Below are 22,700 nucleotides of genomic sequence, written 5' to 3' on the forward strand. Positions count from 1 at the left end.
ATCCTTGGAAAAAATTATATTCTTCCCCAGCTCTTAACTATCCCAAAATAAACCCAAAGGCTTTTGCTTTCATGGCTAAGAAAGATTTATATGTTTTCTTCAAATGTCAGAACTCAGTGGGTCCCTCTGGCCCACAACGGCCCCCCAGTCCCACACTCACCTCTGGGAGGGGAAAGGAGGAGGGAGGAGCGGCAACTACAAAGACCCCCACACCTGCCGCAAATCCCCAGGCCCCAGGTGCTCTGCTCAGTGAAATCTCTAGCCAAGCACAGCAGCCAAGGCACAGCCGGCACCGCCCCTCGCAGGCTCCAGCAGGGGCCCCAGGAACTGAGCACACGTGGTCCTGGCTGCGTGCCCGGGCAAGAGGCAGGACCACAATTAGGATGGCTACTGTGGACCAGGTGGTGAGAAGAGGCCCCAAAGACGAGATGTGTTTACCACTCCGTAGCCATGAAGGGACACTCATCAGCCAGTTCAGACCATAAACTCATTGCTCCCAAAGAGAGCTGGCTGTTGGGCGGAGCTGCGGTCTGGGTCCACAGTTCTCCTGCGGCCAGACACAACTGTCCCCTCTGGGGTCTCTTTGGTTTTCTGAGGTGAGTTTTTCACATTCTTTAATTTTTGTTTGCCCTTTTCAGGGTTGAAGGTTCCTCTGCTGATGAATTGAGGCCTGTCTTCTAGGGATTTGGTCTGGCCCAGTGGCCCTTCCATTCCCAGGGCCTCGCCAGCTGAGGCAGCTCGGTAGAATGGAGATTTGGAATAAATCTGAAATCGTTTTCTGGTCCCATGAGAAGACGCAGTGCTGGACGAACACAGAGAAGAGGCTGAAGAGTCCACTGAATCCAGTGAGTCTTGCTGCTTTTTTAGCTGCTTCCGCAGTCTGCTTGAAGGTTCAGACTTGCCAGCTGCCTTCAGGGAGGATAAGGGCTAAGCTTCTCTCTAATACGAGAACAAGAGCAAAGCGGTAAATGACAGATCTCTCTAGAGAAAATCTCCGTGTGATGAAGTGGTGTCACTGCTCACACGTGGAAGTGGGCGGGGGTGGGGGGGGTAAGATCTGTAGGGCCCAGGCTGACCGATTTTGTGTGGTCACAACTAGAGAGGAGGGCTCACCATCCATCACTACACCATCCATGTTGTTTCAGAATCAACCCCAAGGAAGTCTGGAGTCAGACCATGCCTTACAGTCCCCATCATTTAAAAACTGCCAGGATATGCAGTAAGTGCCACAGCTTCCTGCAATGCGCCACGCAGGTAAAGAGCTCCTTTGGTTCAGTCCCATCTCACAGCAGGGCACACCTCCTGCCACCCACCCTTAGAAAACAGAGCGTGGTTCGGAAGGGCAACATGAGTTGTGACTGCTGGCCTTTCTTGTAGTAAATACAAGAGAAAACATTAAATTACAAAAAACTGCATTACACTAAAGACCTGGTCTAATGAACAATTTATATAGAAGCTTCATAAAGATCAGTGTATTTCAGTTCCTTAGGACTCTGTCACCTTTTCATGTAAGGTCAAGGCCTTCTTGAAAGGGACCTTGTCTTCACTTGGGAATCCTTACTCCTCCTTTGCAAAACAATCCAGAGTCTCTGGTCTAACACATTCACTTACCTGACTTCTCAGGGACGGCACCTTCAGACTCAACGTTCAAGTTCTCTGAGCTGTCAGCAGTCCCGATGGAGGCCTCCGACTCCAGCGTCTCGTCGTCTGAAGCACGGGGCTCCAGCACAAGCATCTCGAATGTCAGCTCCTCCCTGTAAGGCACAGTCAAGGAATCTGTTAGCGTCTGATAAGAAATGGAAGCAAAACAACAGGAAAAGAGACTTTCCATGAAAGTCAGGAATTTAAGCAGCAAAACTAGTCACAATGCTTACTGGTTCCACTCAGGGGAAGCCACAGTAGCAGTGAAGGCTGAAGACAGCAAAGGCTGGGACCTGTAACAGGGCTAAGGGCAGGGTGGGGGGTGGGGGTGGAGCGAGATGCTGAAGCTGTCGAAGCTTCGGTAAAATGAACTCTGGGCTGGTAATCCGAAGATCAAGATTCTAAACTCATTCATAATGCATCAGGAAAGTACTTTCCTCTCTCTGGACTTCAACTTTCTCATCCACAAAACATGTAACTAGATAGTCTTTAGGATTCCTCCCAGCTCTTAAACTGTTTTCCACAAGATTTTATTAACTAGCTACAGACGACATCCTCTATCTTAACCTAGAAGAGACTTCCGATCTCCGAGATGGTGTAGAACACTGGCCGCCCTGTCCCGCCCTGTGAAGCCTTTCCCATCCCCACGCAGAGCATCCTCTGCTCTGCTCAGTGGTCACCCACCAACTCTCTCTCAACCACGCCCCTCATTCCCTGAAGTCTTTGGTACCTGGTTCCTAATCTTGCTTTCTCACTGCTGCCTGATCCCACCTTGATCTATTTCAATCAACGTCTTTGTAAAAGCGCACTTCAACACCCTAACACCCAAGTTCCTTTATGTCTGTAATTCCGAGCAACCTCTCCTCCACTTTATGTAGGCAATTTTCCCCAATGGGCAGATCCTAGGGTTTGTCGTTGCCTGGAAATACACCAGCTCTGAATCCAGTCCTCCACCCTGTCCACAACCTCCTCATCCTTCCAGTTCTCACTGTTTTTCATCCAGTCTCCTCCCTTTCAGAGCCCTCTCAGCTTCTCTCCCATTCTGCTTAGCTTAAAACTATTCATCCTGTAATACCTCTGACACCTAGCTTGAGATTCACGGACAGTCTGTTTAAGGACAGTCTCACCAGCAACTCGCTGCTGCGATCACACCTGTCATAAGCCATGTGCACTCACACCTCTAAGACGACGCTCATACCTCTTCCTTTCCCTGGAAAGACTTTCACCTTCCTGGCAAATCCCTACTCATCCTTCAGTGCTTCCAATGCCATTTTCATTCAAGCTGAATTAGGTCCTCTTCTATCAAACAGCTAGCCCCTGGTCAAAGTAGGCCCCTTGTGCACGTTCAGCACAGCTGAGTTTCAGCTGCTTTTTTAGCTTGCCTAAATTCTAGAATCAATCCCGACAGGCTAAAATTACTTTAATAGGCTCATAACTTCTCATAGATTAAGCTCTCGGACCTGAGATCCTAGGATCCTGTGATCCTAGACCTCAGGAACAAAAATCCCCTTAAAGCTTAAGAGTCATCACTGTCAACCGGAACCAGTACACAGTACCTTCAGGGAGAACCATGGGCTGTTCATATTACCCCCAAGGTGTGATGTTACCCACCCCTGCTCCAGTGATGGTGGAGGTCACAGAGTGGCCTATTTGTCTCTCTCCTAAATTGCAGCCAACTTCCCTACCCAGTATCCCAGCACCCACTAGAGTTGCTGCCTTACCCTGCCCATCCAGTTGCTGGCCCCGTGGTTATATTGATCTTCAGATAACAGTGCCTTCATGGAGTTCTGCCCATTCTTGAAAGGGACTTTGTCTTAGCCTGAGAATCCTTATTCCTCTTTTTTTTTTTTTTTTTTTTAAAAGAAAAATCTGTTCACCGAGGCTGGGCTCTGACCCATGAGGAATCCTGGCTGAGGCTGACACCCTGTTCCAGTCAGCCTCTCCAGAATCGTTGCTGTAGCAGCTCCAGGTCTCCCAGTTCACGGAGCATCCTTCCCTGACCACCTTCAGTTACCTGAGTACAGGCAACATGTCTTTGTCACCTTTACATCCCCTGCATCACCTTAACGTAGTGCTTGACACCCAAGAGACACTTAATGAGCAAGGAGAAACAAAGAAAGGACGGAAGGAAATGAAAACAGGTAACTGGTTGCTCCCTCCCCTCCTGAAAACTCACTTCTCCTTTTGCAGGCTCTCAATCTGCTCGGTCAGCACCCTCTCCTCTTGCTGCAGGGCTGCCTGCTGCTGCTCTGTGATGCCCGCCTCCAGAGCTGCCTCGCCAGTCAGCGTCTCCTCTGCGACAGCAGACACGGAGGGCGCCCCAGCTATGGCAGGAGAGGGTGGACACGGGTAGTTTCCTCGACGAAGACGCCCCTTTCCCTGCAAAGAGGAATACATGTCAAAAAGCAAACTGAGTGGCTGCATCGGTTTACTTGGCCCAATTAGGATCAGAAGTGTAATACTTCCATCACACCTGGTGAGTGGCAGGAGTAGTGGAAACATTCTGAAAGGCCTAAGATAAGTAGTGAGGTGCCATCCATCGAACACATTTAGGTGAAGTATTTCTTGCAAAAGCACTGGAAAATAGGTACGTGGGTGGGGGGAGTGTAAGAACACATGCTGTAACTTAGCCAAGATTCTTGTTTCAATCTAAGCTGTATCCCCTCCAAACTAGATATCCAGCAGAGCTATTTACATTTTAATTGATTAATTAATTAAAATTAGATGGAAGTAAAAATCTAGTTCTGCATTCACACTAGCTACATTTCAAGTGCTCAAAAGCCACAGGTGGCTAGTGACTACCATATTGAACAGTGCAGATACACAACATTTCCATCATCAGGGAAAAGTTCTGATGGACAACACTGCTCTATAACTTTAAACTTGGAATATATAATTTCTCTAGAAGACTACAGAAACAGGTCCTAAAACTTAGTCGTTTTTTTTCTTTAAGTCATTTATATATTAAGTCATTTATATATTACAGGGTGTTAGTGAGAGAGATTCTCTGAGAACAACCCAAGAAAATTCTTTCTTGAGATCACAGGGAAAAAAACTCACTCTTTTAATTGGTTAGCTTGTATATGACTTTCTGATAATGGCAGACTAGGTATTTAAGATTAAACCTTCTGCTGAGAGCAACTGGATCAAACATAAAAAATGCAGCATATTCTTGTAGGCACTGGAGAGCTAACAAGGTAGATGAAGGAAAGGCTAGCCCAGCATTCAGGGCTGATTTAAATTTAAGAAGAGGTGTCCGAAAGTCTGAGCAGAGCTTTTGACAGAATATAGGAGATGGCCCAGGGCCCGTGGGCCAAATCTGGCCTTGTGCCTGATTTCAAAAACAAAGCTTTACTGAAATACATTCCTGCTTGTTAATTTACACATTGTCTACGGCTCTTCTGCAGAACAATGGCCGCACTGATAGTTGCAACAGATTGTACGGTCCACAAAGCGTCAAGTATCTACTCTCTGGTCCTTTATAGAAGGTCTGCCAATCCCTGTGGTACAGAGTAAGAGTCCAGGCCCAGGCAAGGGTATGGGCTGCTGTCTGGTGTGCGTGTGGCCTCCAGGCATGATGCTGGGATCCCTAAAGTTTGCATCTCAGATATAAGGGTACACTGAAATTATTATAGTCCTTGTAGAAAATGCAGCCTAGCTTCACTTGAATGGTTCAGAAACCTGTAACCTCTAAAACTGGATTACAGTAATCCCAGATGGCCAGCGCCTGAGGACCTGGCAGGAAAAAATGAAAACACCCTCTGGAGGGAAGTAACATCATCTCAGGTTTCAAAATATTTTGACAAATAACTTTTTAAAATACTATGTCTGACACACAATCAAAGGTGACCAAGCACAAAAGGAGACGAGACAGTGTAAATGAAAACCAATAAAAACAACAGAAACCCCCAATGACACCAGACACTGTGGCTACCAGAGCAGACTTAAGACCACCATGCGGAAGGAGACAGAAAGACAGAGGAGTTAGTGGACCAGACGTTAGGTCAGAAGAAAATACAAAGAATCAAGCAAAAAGGAAAAAAAATCACTTTTCTGGAAAAATTCAGAAAATAAGGTAAAAGACAGCTCTCAATACAAAGACCCACCACTTGTAAAAAGAGCACCCCGGGGAGGAGAGAGGCCCTGCAGAAGAAATACCGAAGGGACAACGGCAGAGAGCTTTTCAAGCCATGGAGAGACACCCACCTCCTGACTGCAGAAGGCCTTCAACCTTTAAGAAAGAGAAATAAAAAGAAGTCCACACCTAGAGAAAACTGCGGAAAATCAAAGGCAAGAGGGAACTCTTGTAAGCAGCCAGAAAACAAAATACACCTGCAACAAGGAAGCAACTTGGACTCAAAGCTTACTTTTCCACAGAAACAACGGAAGTTAGAAAACAATAAATGGTATTTTCAAAATGATGAAGGTAAAAAGTAACTGCCAACCTAGAATTCTCTACATGGCAAGAAAACTTTCAAGAATAAAGTTGAAATAAAGACATTTTCAGACATACTAATACAGGGAATCTGTCACCAGCAGATCTGCACTAAAGGAAGGGCAGAGATAGAATGACCCAAAGAGAAAAGTCAGGGAGGAAGAAATAAATAGCAATGAAAGTGGTAAATATGTAAGTTTAAACGAATTTGCGTAAAACGTAAGAACAACATGTTAGATTTAAAACAGATAATTAAAAACATAACAACAGCAACTGTATCATACAATAGCTGAAGCACTGAAGTCCTTGCATCATCTGGGAGAAAGATAAAAGTACCAAACAGACTTTGATAAATCACAGATTTATACTGTAATCTTCAGGTTGACTACTAAAAGAAGAATAAAAGAGTATAAAACATCAAAATTAACAAAGGAAAATAATGGAATAATAAAAAGTAGTCAAAAAGGCAAGAAAGAAAAGAAACATATCAGGCAGGAAAAATTAAAAGCACATAAAAAATAGTAGATTTAAATCCAAATATATCAGTGATTATATTAAACATAAATACATTAAATATTCTAGTTAAAATCTGAAGATTGTCAGACTGTATTAAAAAAAAGAAAACCCAACTATACTAAGTTAACAAGGGACACATAAAACATTTAGAATTCAGAAAGGCTAAAAGTAAAAAGGTTGGAATAAAAGACGCACCATGTCTCATTAACAGAAAACTTGTGTAGCTATGTTAATTATAGACAGTAATCTTTAAGGTAAGAAGCGATACCTGTGACAAAGAGGGATATTTCACAATGATAAAAGTTCAAAGTATGAAGATGTAACATTTCCAAATTTGTAAGTACTTAAGAAATGGCTTCAGAAAATTTAAAGTAAAACAGCGACATAAATACTCAAAGAAATAGACAAAGTTATAATCAGCACAGAGAAACCAAGTGTGTACACACACATCAGTCAAGCCACGAACCGAGTAACTTAACGAAACCCAAGCGGCCTAACAGACATATACAGAACTCACTAACAAATGCAGAACAGTAATTATTTTAAAGCACATACAGCAAGACAGTACATTTCCAACAGTTGAAATAGTTTATCAGACCTTTAAGTTTTCTGACAGTGTAATTACAAAGAGAAAACTAAAAATCTCTATATATGCAGAATTTGAGAAACAGACTTTTACCCATAACCAAAGAAGAAATCACAATGGAAATTTACAATTTTTTGAGACTAAAACAATAATAATAAAATCTGTGGGATACAGTTTAACTCTGCCTATCCTAAAATTATAGCATTATATGCATACATTAGAAAAGAAGAAAGGTTAAAAATTAAAGAGGTAGCATCTATTTCAGGAAACTAGATAAAGAACAACAAAATATACGCAAAGGAAAAAAAGCAGCATTATTCATAATTCCCCAAAGCACAGGCCAAATGTCCATCAACACTGGACTGGACACACTGGTATCCAAACACTGGACTACTACACGGTAACAAACATGGGCTACGGCAAACACAACGTGGTCAGCCTTACACACTGAAGGCTGAGTGAAGTAAGGCAGATAACACAGTGATGCAGGCTATGTGATTCCACTGGTACAAAGCTCAAAGACAAGCAAAGCGAGACCACAGCGCTCAGGGACAGGGACTCCAGTGGGAAAACGACGACGAAAACAAGGAAGTGATTCACGTAAAATTCAGGTTTCTGCCTACCTCTGAGGGAGGAAAAGGACTGTGATGGAAAGAGGACGCGGGAGCGTCGGGGGTCCTGGTGGTGTTCTCTACCCGACTGGGGGGGCATGCGGATGTTCACCTGACCATTCGTGAGGACGTGTGTGGGTGTTTCTGTGCCCTTCCATATGTGTTCTATTTCTCAATAAGGAAGATGTTTGAAGAGCTCCTCCTCAAAGTAGCTATTTACGCAAAGGTGCTAGTGTCTCTTGAATAGCATGGGACAAAAAGCTGACAGACTTCTGAATTGATGTTGGGAAGAAAAAAGGAAGATGTACTGTCTCAGAAACAGAAACTGCTGAGCTGGCCCAAATGCTCAGGTGAAAGGGGAAGCGGTTCTAAGGGCACTCAGACCAGCTCTCCCAAACCCGTGCCTCTGAAACACGCCACAGCTTGCAAGACTGCTACTCCACTTTTAGTTCTAAGATCAGGAAGTAAAGAATACACTGAGAAAAAGGCACTCAAAACACATCAGTCTGCAAATTTAACAAAGGGTGACTCTGGGAAAGGTACCACCATGGAATGGAGGCAGAGAGCGGGGTCTGGATGAGTACCAGCACAGCGCTGAAGTCCATTACGACTGGTCAGAATCACATTATAAATTCCAAAACATCTTCCCACTACATACCATTCTGACTATTTTAATGAAGCCAATTGAATAACTACAACTTAATGTGATATAAAAGCTTTAGGGAGCTGGAAAAACCTGGGCTTATTCCTAGTTTTCACACATCCCAGTATTTAATAGAAGAGCTGCCTCTGTGCAGCGTCCATACCATCACGGTCGCCTGAGTACTCTACCGTGAGTTAGCTCACTTGACAGGGTTGAGGAAAACCACACGAGCTGTACAGGAATGATCTCTTTTAAGACAGGATTAACCAAAGGTTAAGGAAAAGCTGAAACCCCTACAGACCAGAGTTCTCTTACAAGGTCAGAGAAAGTACATTTTAAAGTTAATTACCGAAAATCTGTGTCACTATGCTGTATATCAGGAACTAACACAACCTTGTAAATCAAAAATATTTCAATTAAAAAAATAACCTGAAATAGGGTAGATACAACACCAACAAAAAGAAAGTTAATTACATAAAGCTCTCAGAAACATGGGAAAATGCTTATATTGTGTTAAAAACTAAACATAAATTTGTTATACCATAGGTTTTTTAAAAATCTGCAAATATATCAAAGTATTTCCCAAGTGGAATAATATCCTTTATTCTCCATACTTTTCTGTACCTTCCAACTTTCCCATAATAAGCATAAATTAGGGGTTTTTTTAAATGGGATTTTTTTTTTTAGCAGTTAACACTCACCATAGATTCTCTTTCAGTGGTTTTATCCATAATTGTTTTTCTACCATCATTGCAAAAGTCAACAGAGTGAAAAAGGCAAATATTTTCTCTACATTATGATAAATTTGACCTCATGGACTCCCTGGAGACAGTCAGCAGTTAACACTTTGAGGTGGTTTGCAGTGTCCTTTGTTCATGTTCTGCTAGGTAGCTGGTCTTTCTCCCGTTTATTTACAGGGGCTTCTCCTTATTAACTAGAGAAAATTAGCCTGTGTGCTATGAGCTGTAAATATTTTCTTGTGGTACGACATCTCCCGTTTGCCTTGCTTACAATCATTTTTGTCATGCGTTAACACTTGGTAACTATGCCATCGAACCCATCAATTTCTTTTAATGGCTTTATATAACAGAAAAACCTTATCTACTCCAAGATCATAGTATATTTTTCTATCGTAATAGGGATTTTATTACTTTTGATTGATCACATAGTTTATGAATAATTTGTACCCAATTCTTAATACAAGTGGGTACAAACTGAAAAACCTATAAACTCATTACTGTATTCCTTTTCTGAAGTTATTTCAGTGACTTCCCAGCTTAAGCTTTAGAGACAAATTTTTCTTAAAAACAGGATTTCACCTACAATTATTTTCAAATGTTAGTAAGCGTTAGGTCTAAAGTCTCACTAATCCATGGTTTAATATCATACATGATATTCAAATTTCCAATGCCTCACAGTACATTTACAAAGTTACTAAGAAAAACGGGACCACCATTACCAAAGACACCACAGATGACGGTTCTGAGTGCCGAGCTGAAGGAGCAGTTTAAGACATCACTATACTTACGGAGAGCAAACTACTTTCAGTTTGTACAGAAAATACACTAGCCCTCGACTTCACCCTTTCAAAAATGGGAGGAGACGGAATTTCCTTCTTCTTAAAAAACACACTTGTAGCCGAACTCACAGAAACAGAGAACAGACGGGTGGCTGCCAGGGCTGAGGTGTGGGGGAAATGGGTGATAGTGGTCAAAGCCTACAAATTTCCAGTCACAAGATGAATAAATTCTGGGGGTGCAATGCTCAGCATGCTGACCATAGTTAACAATACTGTACTGCAAACTTAAAAGTTGCTAAGAGAGCAAAGTTCTTATCACAAGAAAAAAGTGGTAACTGTGTGTTGTGACGGATGTTAGCTAAACGTATCCATTTCACAATATACACATATAGCAAATCATGACGTCTCACACCTAGAACCAGTACAACGTTCTATGTCAGTTATGTCTTTAAAAAAAAGATTAGCACCAGAAAAATACCTTCTGGTCAGTACCAGAAACAGTAAGAGCGCTTCTATATTCTGAGAAAATCTTCCTTCTCTGGATCTGATTCTTACTGTGCCAAGTCACCTAATGTGAACAGCAGACTTAGACACACGCATTAATAAAGGAAGTGACAGGACCCTTTGCTGAGTCAAATCCACACTTGGAATATCTTTTTTCCTTTGGAGCTCTTCAAAGCTGCCACATTTCAATTGATTCTTGGCTTTCCAATGATATTTTAATGCATAATTTTTGGAAGGGCATTTCTTGCTTCTTTTGGTGTTGTCAGTTGCAAAGCTCAACCCCACAGATCTACTTATCCATGTTGATATACAATTGCAGGTATGCCAATTTCTAACAGAGACATGCAGGTAAGTTCTTTAATAAGCTTAAATGATGCAAAATTCACAAGTGCTGCCAATCACTATGAACACAGCAAGACAATCCTCGAAAGACCCAGAGCAATTTTAAAATTACAAACTAAATACATGAAACAGCAACTGACACTATTTAAAAAATTAGAAGACTGTTCTTAAAACGTCTTTTTTAGAACCCTTGTTCAACTAGACACATTATGGAGAAGGCGCTTCATGGTTAAAGGTTTAGAAGTGTCACACACTGTGTCTCAAACTCTGGCTACAGAAACCTTTGTGTGTCACATCCTTCAAGAAGATAATCTGTGAAGGTTTTACGGATTAGTAAACTTTACTTACATTATATTCTTCATATTATCTTAGCTTAAATAATACTAAATCAATACTTATGCTTAGAGCTGTAAATTATTTTAAAAAACCCACCTGCTATGGAAGAGCCATAATCAGACAGACTGTGAGCACATCATATTCCGAAGTCCTGCTCTGGGAATAGCCCTGTCAAAGATCAGGCCCATAAATCTAACTATGTGGAAAGTACATGGTAGCAGAAACATACTTGCAAAATCATTTCGAATTGAAATGATCAGATTCAATCTATTTCAGCGGTGGCAACTATGATTCATCACAAGAATCTCCTGATACCTGGCCACCAGCCTTGCCCATCTTTAACTCAGTCTTCTTCAGAATGCTACCAGTTAGCTTCCAAAAGAACTGACAGTGACATCCCCCTACTTCAGATCCTTTCCATAGCTCCCAAATGCTTCAAAACCAGAAAATTCAAAATTCTTTGTGCTGCACATCTGGTTCCCGTCTACCTTCCCAAACTCCTCTCCCACCTCCACACGGCCTGCCGCCTGCTCTAGCGACACAAGGTGGTTATCACTGACACACACCTGCTTCGTGCTTCCTTGCCTCTGGAGCTGTCTTTCCTCTTTCTTTTTTCCATTTATTAAATTACTACTCATCTTTCAACACCCAATTCAAATGACTTTTCACACTGGCAATGATATAACACACTTCCCAAGAATACATTTCATTCTTCATTTCAGAGAAGTCACTATTGTATTTAATTCTCGAATAGCAAAATTTTCATCTATGAAGATGTGAATACTATTGACTTTGATTAGTTTATATTTGTAGTGAATATCCTAAAAATTCACTGCTGTTTTTCTTAGATTCGGTCCCATAGGTGCTTAATGAACACCAAGTATGTCCTAGATAGTCTTGTCTTCAGACTGGACCTAAAGCCTTTCCTACAGCTAATGCATACGAAATAGGACATTAGTGGGATTTGTTCTCTTGTTCCAATACTGTGGCAAAGGCCTAAACTAATAATAATTAAGTACCCTCTTCTCTAGCGCCACGGGGACAACAGTTGGCACCAGTGCCCTCCCTCACGACTTACTGAGAGTCACATTCTCTTTCAATGAACACCACCATCAACATTCTAACACCTTCCCTTACTGTAAATCTAAAAAGGCTTAAAGAAGGGCAGGTTATTGGACTTTCAGGGGAACACAGAGTTTATGAAAAGAAGATATTCCCTCCTCTCTTGGGGAAAAAAAAGTGTTGTATCTGAATCCAGAAGGTAAGAGTCAAAGTTTGAGTCATGGAAAGAAAGGCAGACTGGTACTTTATTCTGTGTGGTCACCTGCGCAGGCAGAAGACCTACTGATCTGCTCCTCCGTTACATGCACAGAGGAAAAGAGAACTGGGGAGAGAGTGTGGTGGAGAAGTCCAGACAGGGAGCAAGACCGTCACCCACCCTGAGTTCTCGGGAACCAAGGGGTATGAAAAGTGTAACCCTCCCCCACATGCGCCTGCAGGCCCTAGAACCTGCCATGGGAGACAGATTTGATTGGGTCAAGTCTTGAGGCCAAAAAAAAAAAGACATACATATCAGTCATATGGTGTGAATGCCATCAGTTAGGATGAACCAGAAGATGTAAACAAATCTTGCAAGGGACTGCCAATGCCTGTGGAAATGGGGTAGGCTGGCGCTCACTGTCAGCAGTAAACTGGAGCTGCTGCAGCCTCCTGACAATGAGCTTCAACAGTCGTGCTGAACAACCAAGAGAAAAAGACTGTCACCTCAATACTGGGACAGCATGCGGAACTCTCCCTCCCCGGTCACTCCTCCCAGTTTCAGCACCAAAGGGAGAAAGGGCACAAGAAAGAGATCTGAGTGTGTGATCTCTCACTCACCCCCAGTTTTCAGCCCCAGATTAAGGTCTGGTCTATCCTGGGAGAAAGTGGTAAGAGTGCTGGATCAAGCCTGCGACTCACGTCACAGCATGAAGAGAGCTAAGTCTTAAATACTGGACTGAGACCAGAGCATTTGAAAATCACGGAAAAGTCACAAGACACTATTAAGTACTGATATCCAGTAAGAAAGGGGATTCTGACGTGGGAGAGTTAGAAGGCAGTTACCAGATAAAAAGTAAAACTGATCAGTGTTTATACCCTAGCAAACTGAGACCCTCAATGAACTAGCTGCACATAGATGGACAGTCTCTGAAATTAGCTTCCACATATACTGGTGTGCTTATCTTTCCATCTCTCCATTTCCTTTTTCTATTAAGCCCTGGTTTGAGCTCTATTATACTATTAGATTTAAGTCTAGAACCAGTCCATCAATTTTCTGTTTGCTGCTCTGTCTGGAAAATGCTAAGTAGGTAAGAGCCGTACTTCTGCATGGAGGAAGACACCATCAAAGTCCCAGATCAGAACGGGAAAACAAGCACTACTAACAATGGAGGGCGATAAAGCAGTAGCAGGTGTTTCAAGTAATAAAGTAAAGGAGATTGATGAGAACAAAACTCATAGAGTAGACATTAATTTGATACCTCAATGCTTTCAATGTTCTGTTCACCTTTTAATGATCCAACCAAAGAAGAAATCCACAAAGAGGTTTATCTGACAAAGAGGAAAAACCAGTATGTAGTAAATAGACATTGTTCAACTGCATGATACAGAGGAAAGAAAATAAAGGTTCTAAAGAAAGAGAGGAAGAGAAAACCAAGGGAAGGCTGATCAGGAAGTGGGACCTCACTGGGCTCACATGGAGGGTGGACAGGCATGGATGATGGACAGAGCAGAACAACTCCTAGGTGGATGGGAGACAGGGATGTAAAATGGCTGTGACACGGTGCAATATGAATACATACCGAGACTGAACTGCGCGTAATGCTCATAAATCTAACTGCAATTAGTACAGGTTTCTGGATTAGGAAGGACATGAAAAGGAAAGCAGAAGGTTAGAATGTACATGTCATTGCTCTACTAAAAGAGAAGGTTTAATCTTCCATTGGAATGAGTATATTCGTCTTCTGCAGGATCAGGAAAAAAAAAAAAAAAAAGCACAGCTTGTCTACCTGCTTTGAAAAGTAGCTTTGTAATAAAAGGTCTCTTCCCTTCCTCCCTGGGGAGGCACTGCTAACTTGGGCCTCTCAGAACTGAGCTCCTGAAAATTCATATTACAGAAAGGGTTTCACTGTAGTGGGGTTTCTGTTTTCATTTTCTGGGAAAAAGATTTAGAAAGTATCCTGTGATGAGCTTTATTTAATATATGCACAAACTAGAAAAATTCTGTCTATGTTTGTTTTTAGAGAACACCCTTCACTGACTTAATCAGCAGGCATTTGTTGAGCACTTGTCCTGTGCTGTGCAGCTTAACAGTAAGGGAAGAAACAAAATCACTTTAATGCTAATCCAAGGATAAATTATGAAGAATATGGAGGAAGTATTGCTGGGCCCCTGCAAAAGCACAGGCTTGATGATGGGGAAACCTGCTTCTCTTCAGAGACTTACTGGGGATCAGAGTGGGGCTCACTGATACAGTTCTGTTTCACAGTTCAGGGGATGGCTAGCAAACGGAGAGTAATTAAACCTTAACACAGCAGTGGCTTTCCAGTTACCCAGATCCTACTGATTACTGGCCAGTGAGAACTGGAGTTATCCATACACAGGTCACCGGTTACAAAGGAAGGTATTAAACAGAACAGTGGGCAAATGGAAGAAATAAGTTATCATTTTTGCAAGGTTTTTCTCAAACCGTAGCAACAATCCCTTAGAGAAATCTTTATTTGGTAACAGTAGACTCATAGATGGAATTTCATATCCTGATGAATCACATTCTTGCAAGTGACTGAGTTCTCTATACCCCAGAAGTACTGAGTATTGGCAGGACCACCAAAAGTGACATGGCTGAGGGTGGGAACAGACAGTGGAAGGAAGCAGAGAAAAAAGGATGGGTTAAGTGTTCATAAAAAGGACAGGAAAAGAAAACAGGGCAAATTATTAAACCAGCAACACTTTATCCAAATAGTTGATTTTTAAAATTTTCCACATTTAACTGTATGTATTCTGTACATATAACTTAAAGAGAGGTAAAAAACCAAACACGAGGCATCCACAGTACCCTGAGATAGGTGATTTTTCCCCCCACTTGTTCCATGTGAAAAAGATTTGGAAGATAATCTCTCTCTACACCATGATGTACATTTAAATCCCAGGAAGGCTCCCATCTCCTCCTGTGATTCCACGTCCCGCATCTTACCATCGATCTACGAATCAGTGACAGCCTGGTCTTTGCCTTATTCTCAGCAAATTCCAGGCTATTGATGTCTTTGAGACGAGCCTTATATTTATTCATCTGTTCCACGACAATCAGCTCCACACAGCTGCAAGGGGAGGAAAGAGAGAAAACTGGTTAATCAAATAAGCTGTAGCACCACAGACTGTTTTTTCAGGTAAGTGTGGCAGACAATTGGTGGATGAAAGGAAAACCAACATCCCTTATTTTACGAGCTGAGAGGGAGGGTGTATGGGTGGGTCAGGACTTTAGCGACACCTTATGATCCACCTGAGCAGTTGTAAGTTCCAATACATCAGCCACACCCCAGACCAATCAAATCAGACTCTCTGGGGATGGGACACAAATGTCAGGCTTTTAATTTTTTCCAAAGCTCCTTCTGCAGGAAGGGTTAAGAACCACCTGCTCCAGAAGGACAGCAGAGGTCCATGAGAAAAGGTCGAAGTAAAAGACAGGAAGACTGAAGTATCAGGACCACAGGTCAGAGCCACGAGACCACAGTGAGGCCAGACTACGGGAAGACACAAAGTACACGTAACTGGGTAAAATGGGATTTTAAAACGTATTTAGAAACCATAATCATTCCTAAAGAAAAGCCAAATTTGAAAAATAAAATCCTTCAAAATGAATAATGCCTAGTTGAATCCAATCTAAAGAAATGTTTCATCTTCAGCATTAAAACCCCCAATAGTGCCTAGCAATCCTATTAAAAACATCTGAACTACAGAAATCATTCATTGTGTTTGCCATCTGGCTCCTGGGGTCTTGCAGGGCGACGTGACCAGCCTTACGTGGTAGTTTTACTGATGTCCTGCACACTCTGCAGCGGGTCGATGGTGTCAGGACAGCGGAGGATGCAGGGGGCAAACACAATGGCCAAAGCATTAGCAGACATTCGATTAGTGTCTTCCTGTAGAGCAATCCTAAGGAGCAAAAAAAAAAAGGTGAAACTGGGATGAAAAAGGCAAACGGCAGGAGATGAGAGAAAGAAAATGAGTGACAGCAGCTGCACAGCACTGCAGGGACTTTCCTAGCAGCTGAAGGGAGAGCCTACAGACTTGTCCTTTGCCTCTGGAAAATGTACTTTCACTCTGTCTTTCCTTGAAGCAGTGCAGGCCAGCAGATGGCTTATCAAGGGAAATTTGTGACCTGCTGCTCCAGATCACCATTACTAGATGAACATGTGTAAAGAATGCAGAGTAGAGATTTTCAGGCATTTTCAGTCATCTAAGATATTTATCCAAAGAGAAAGGCGGCTTTTCTTCCCAGCTATGCTGATGCTTACACTCAGGAGAAGAGAGACTACCCTGAAGTCTCTTAGGTCAGTAAATTCCTGAGCTCCACCTGGGCCAATCTATGAGTTAGGTTATGTCAACAGAGACACACCCCTCCCAGTTTAGGCATCAGGTAACAGGCCAGGCTACACAGTGCCACCACAAGACCAAGTTGTTACATGGCTCAAATAGGGCAGAGGAGCACCTGCCAAGCAGTCCAGCTCAGTGGAGAACTTCTGCTCCAGGGAATCGTTCCCACCCATTTGAGGCACTGACTTTATCAATAGAAAAAAAAAAAGATCTGTCAGTTTTCCATATGAAGGAAAACGTCATTTACTTAAAAGAACACAAGAGAAGCCGTTAAACACTCCTTGGTGCCTTGAAGTTACCTGACCAGATGAAAGACGAGCCGCTCCAGGGTGTTGAGGTGAGTTCGGGAGAGCTGGTCAATCACGGAGTATACACCACGGATGGTCTCCTTCCTCTCCTGGAGGCCTGGAAGCAGCGAGAGCAACAAGTAAGACCGGATGTCCCCTCTTACACACCATGCCTTCCTCTGGGCAGACACCAGGCTGCCAGGCAGGCTGGCTCTCGCTCCAGGAGTGCGAGCTACACGTGCGCGGCGGAAGCACAGCTCCAGTCACCGCCAGTCCCCTCTGCTGGAGTTGCACGTTCACGGAGCAGCTCCCTGACGACAGCCAGGGGAAGAGCTGCCCAGACTTTCAGGCATTTTGTGGCAGACTAATTCCCCATTAATTAATCAGCTGCCATATAATTGCTAAATCAGTCTTATGGGAATTTGAGGAGTCATGCCCCAGGGCGTAAACATTTCTAGGTAGGCCTTCATCCATATCCTACACCTCTGTAGCACTGAAAAACGAAACCATCATGTGAGGTATGGCATAGAACAGACAGCCAACATTACACTGAATTCTTGCCTAGATTCACATTTTAAATGAACATCAATCTCCTACTTAATTTTTTGATTTGTTTATAACCCTAGTCTTTCAATCTCTGTGAGAAGCAACTAGGTGACTTACTTGTAAAACTTTTAGGACACTGACATTTTAATGAGTCTCTAAAAAAGTCAACATTTGAATAAGTGAGAGTTCACTGGCAGTTTTGCATTGACTGTCATAAGCTTACTTTTGGATCTATTATGAACTAAACCACTGGACAGAATGGCTAAATAATACGAAGACGGCATTTCTTTCCCAAGTGGAGGCCTTCCCTTGAACCCAGGGAGCCTGTGCTTACCCATAGCTCGTAGAAATTCCTCATAGAGTTCAAAGGTCATGAGTGGATTGGGCAAATCACGAAGCCATTGTTTGAATACACTTGCAATGACGTGAATGTTATAGTCATCCAGGTTGACACTCTCAGCATCTATTCAGAGATAAGAGTTAGACAACAAAGCCAAACATGCAGAGAGTCAAATAACTCACTTTGGCAACCATCATCACCAAAAGAAGCCTTCCATATTCTTAATCAAACTGTCTTCTACAGTCCAAACCATGCTTGGGAACAGTGCTGCTGTGGTTAAGGAACAGTTTCTGTTTGCTGTTTGCTTTCCACATTGTCGTGGCTTGACAGATGTATAAAATAAAAGATCACATGTTTTCATGTCGAAGCACTGTTAAATGGTTGTAAATGTTTCTAAATGCTTGCTCTCAGTTTCTGTACTTATCCTGTAGATTGGTCCATTAACCACAATTCCAGTAGTGTCTTCAGATGACAAATGGAAAAAAGGCCCAGAAGACATTTTCTAAAAGTCAGACTGATTTTCAGTCATTTTTACAGATGAAAGGACAGTGGCAACTGAGCCTCAGAAATGTGAGGAAAACCTTTACTCTGCTTCAGTTACAAGGGTACCCATGAGATGATCAGGATGATACAGGATGAATGGTGCCTGGTGGGCGGATTCCTGGTGACACAGAGACAAGCTGTGCATCTGTTATGTGATTAAAAAGATCTATTCCTTTTCAATAGTGGTAAGAGTAGCAACTGAAAATAAAACCATTCAGAATGTAGAACAGATAAACAAGATTATACTGCATAGCACAGGGATATATATACACAAGACCTTGTGGTAGCTCACAGCGAAAAAAAAATGACAATGAATGTATGTGTGTTCAAGTATAACTGAAAAATTGTGCTCTACACTGGAATTTGACATAACATTATACAATGACTATAACTCAATAAAAAAAATGTTAAAAAAGAAAACCAGAGTTAAATCCTGGATACAGTCCAGGACTGAGACTAGAGCTCTACACAGATACATGTCAACCCACCAATTCTCAGCCGACGTAACTATGTCATCGACGTAGGAAGGCAGGCAGGTGCATCAGCAAGAGCACCGCTCGGAGTCAGAGAGGAGAGACTAACAGGCAGCAGCTTAGACTATGGACTCAGAAGATCTGGGGTTAAGTGCCAGCGGTGTCCCTTACTGGTGGTGAGCCTTTGGGCAAGATCCTCTGTAAGCCCTAGTTTCTTTATCTGTAAATAGGGCTAATAACTGCAGTTTATGCAGATTAGTACAAAGAACTGTTGTGAAGATTAATACAAAAACATTAACAGTGACCGGCGTCTCATCAATGGGTCGTTATTTAATTTCCCTTTACATAAATCTTCTTCTTTGTAAATTACAGATATCACGATCTTGCCTGACTGTTAGAGACTAAATGAGGTCTGTCTGAAGGGCATGATCATGTCTGGTACAACACGATACTCAGTGTATGTTTGCTGAACTGACCACATCAAAACAAAAAATCTTAGGGGGGTAGGTATGGTTCAGTGGTAGAGCACGTGCTCAGCATGCACAAGGTCCTTGGTTCAATCCCCAGTACCTCCATCAAAAAATAAATAAACCTAATTACCACCCCCCCAAAATGTAATAAAGTTTAAAAAAAAAAGAAAAAACAAGAAATCTTTAGAAAGCTACAAAATGATAAAACAAGCATCCCTCAGGATGGAAGGAAAGGATCCACATGTGATGAAAACTAGGAGCATGAGATGAGCCACTTAAATAAAAGTTCTGGCCTTGATACAGAGGGCACTATCTTACCTGTGTCTAGACCTTGTCGAAGCTCCTTGATTTTATTATTTGAACCAGACTTTCGGTAAATACCTTCTGTGTACAGTCCATGCATTTCAATGTAGTTTATGAGCTTTTCCACCACTAAAGGAACAGTTCGGTCTTCACTGGTCAAACGGGACAGTTCAACCCCAAACTGTCGAGATGACAGCTCTGGATCATACTAAATGAAAGACAAATGTTGTTTCCAAATACATTCAAACATCTTTAAACCCAATTCTTTAAGACGAAGTACTTTTTAATTTTTCTGAAGTTTTATGAATGTAGTTATGAGAGTTAGGACGAAAGGGGGTTAACGATTAATGCTGGGAGTATAAATTATAAGATTTTAGTTTCAATCCTCTTCCACTAGGAATCCCCCCCAAAAATACTAGGGTGGAGAATGGCAACAGTGGTAACAGGTTACTGCTTCCCTTCCTGTTAAAACCTCTTCAGAGAAAGATGGTTTGAGTAGGGAGAAGGCGGACAGGCTCTGTATGTTAAATATTTACCAAGGACCATGAGGAAGTCTACTGGTTTGATATGATGTAGGGTTGCCATGAGACTGCTTCAGTGTTTATGTAACCTCAGGGAAGTTTAACTGAACAGTGATGTCATAGCTTTCGGCAGAGGCACACACAAACTGGCCTGTGATTAGTGTTCTGACTCTTTTTTATTTACTGCAATAGTGTATACTAATACTGCACCTACTAACTATATTTTATGTGACTGAAGAAAAACAGCTTAACCTTAAGACTATGTGAAGTAGTTCAAAGCAAAGTAGAATGCCAGGATTACCTGAGACTTAAAACCTTTTTTGAAGACTTCTTTTCTTGTCCTTTCCTTCTCTTGGACCATTTTCCTTGCCTAACCCAACACTGTGTATCCTAGTCTCTCCTTCAGTCTGCATTCAATCAGTAGCAGGTTCTTTTACTCAATAAGGACACTATTTTTTTTTCCTAGTCTCAGTGCTATCACTGTGTCAAACCTGTATCACTTCCCACCTGAACGGCACCAACAGCTACCCGGTGAACTTCCCCACGTCCATGTTCTCCCCTTTTAATACGTTGTACAGTATACATAGCCTCCTTTATTATCTTCAAAACTGTTCAACGGCTGATGAGTACAAGGCATTCCTGAGTCTAACATTCAAGATATTACTTGAATTGATCTTAATTTCCCTTTCTAGGCATCTGTTAATACGTATGTCATATATGTGCTAGGTAACAGAAAAACAAAATCAGAGACAGTTCTTACCCTAAGACTAGTATTAAGACTATAGTGCGAGTGTGTGGGGATAAGTAAAACATTAAGGCAGATTACTAGGTGTTACGGAACCATAAAAATGAAACAGCTAGTTCAGGAAGGACTGGGCTGGGTAAATGATGAATGACATTAAGATGACCTGATGCGTGTTGCCTAACTGCTGGAAAGCAATACCACATAGTAAAGAAGGCCAGGAAAGAACTTTTCAGGCACAGAAAACACAGAACTACAAAGCTGGGCAAAGCAAATTTTAAGTAATCAAGAAAAAGCTAGACAGAGAGCTTATGAGGGCTTTGGGTACTAAGTTACAGAATCTGCGGTCTTATCCTGACAGCTACGAGAAGTCACCAGAGAATGTTAAGTAAGGGAAGACATGATTTATATTATATGCATTATGCATCTAATAGATATTGTTTATGCATATATATTTATATTATTATGCATCATTCATCTACATATACTCTGTAATCCAGAACTTAATCTTTAAGAATTTTCATGTCTACTTTGAAGCATATTAAATTACCTTAAATTAATATAAGGCAACATCTCTGAAAAGTATTTCTGAGGTGGAAGAGAAAGAACTATGTAGAGGCTGCAAGTTAAATGTCTGCACTGTCACTACAGGAACTACGTTATATAGGTTATTTCGTATTTGCAACTAGATTACAGCTGGGGATAGGTCTCTCCCTTTCCCGTCTCAGAGGGTTACTGTAAGATTAAGTCACAGGTGGACTTACAAAGCTCAATAAATTGTTAAAGAAATAAAATAACGTTTGTTGCAACGATTAAAACGAAATAAACTTTAGCCAAATGTCTTACTATTACTATGACACATACATGCACACATATAATCTATTTACTTAAATGTTATGGCTAGCACGCTAGGAATGTTAACAGTAAGACTTGTGAAAGTAAAAAAATAAAATAAAATACTTGAGAGTATTAAACAAAAACTTTAAAACAGCTGTATCTGAAACCAAATAATCTAAAGCAAACATACTAAAAATTTCTATTTCTTGAAATTAAGGGAAAAATTAATTTTACTGTTTTCCACTGAAAAAAATTAACTCTGAATTTTCACTGTAAAAAACAGTATGTTTTTATAGTTATTTTCTGTCTAAATTAACTTCCTTGTATTTTTTTTTAGAAGTTTAATTAAAGTATGACATATATACAGGAAAGTACATAAACTGTAAGAATACAGCTTGATGGACTTTGGCAAAGCGAACTTACACTTGAGACCAGAAGCCAAATCAAGAGACAGAATAAAACCAGCGGTTATGTCCACCTGCAGGCCCTCCTGGCAGCGGTGCCTCTCCCCCTTCACAAACAGCCAGCATCTCTACTTCCGTCATGACAAGTTAGTCTTTCCTGCTTCTAGACATCATGTTAATGGTATCATATAATATGTATACTATGAGTTAAGTTTCACTCATTTTTGAACTTTATCTAAATGGAGTAACACAGTATGTGCACTTCTGTTTCTGGACTCTTTCATTCAACATTATGTCTGTGAGTGCCAACAGCGTAACCTCACCGCCATGGGGGACTCTGCTGTGCAAATACACCACAATTTATTTATTTATTCTATTGCTGATGGACATTTAGGTTTCTTTCAGTTTGGGAATATTTCAAACACTGCTGATATGAATGTTTTTGCCTTCTGGCACAAATACCTACGTAT

At 41.6% G+C, this 22,700-nt stretch overlaps 1 protein-coding gene across 1 annotated transcript in view; it reads right to left on the reverse strand.

Moving 5' to 3' along the window:
• Positions 1-753: 753 nt before the first annotated feature.
• Positions 754-22,700, reverse strand: part of MYO9A (myosin IXA) — a 170,869-nt gene continuing 148,922 nt past the window's right edge. The window contains 8 exon segments of the mRNA XM_032469163.1: positions 754-939; positions 1,612-1,754; positions 3,818-4,020; positions 15,365-15,488; positions 16,192-16,323; positions 17,064-17,169; positions 17,932-18,060; positions 19,742-19,934. Coding sequence (XP_032325054.1) covers positions 893-939; positions 1,612-1,754; positions 3,818-4,020; positions 15,365-15,488; positions 16,192-16,323; positions 17,064-17,169; positions 17,932-18,060; positions 19,742-19,934 — 1,077 coding nt within the window. The 3' untranslated portion in view covers positions 754-892.

Source organism: Camelus ferus, chromosome 27, assembly GCF_009834535.1.
Source record: "Camelus ferus isolate YT-003-E chromosome 27, BCGSAC_Cfer_1.0, whole genome shotgun sequence".
In the NCBI taxonomy this organism is placed as follows: Eukaryota; Metazoa; Chordata; class Mammalia; order Artiodactyla; family Camelidae; genus Camelus; species Camelus ferus.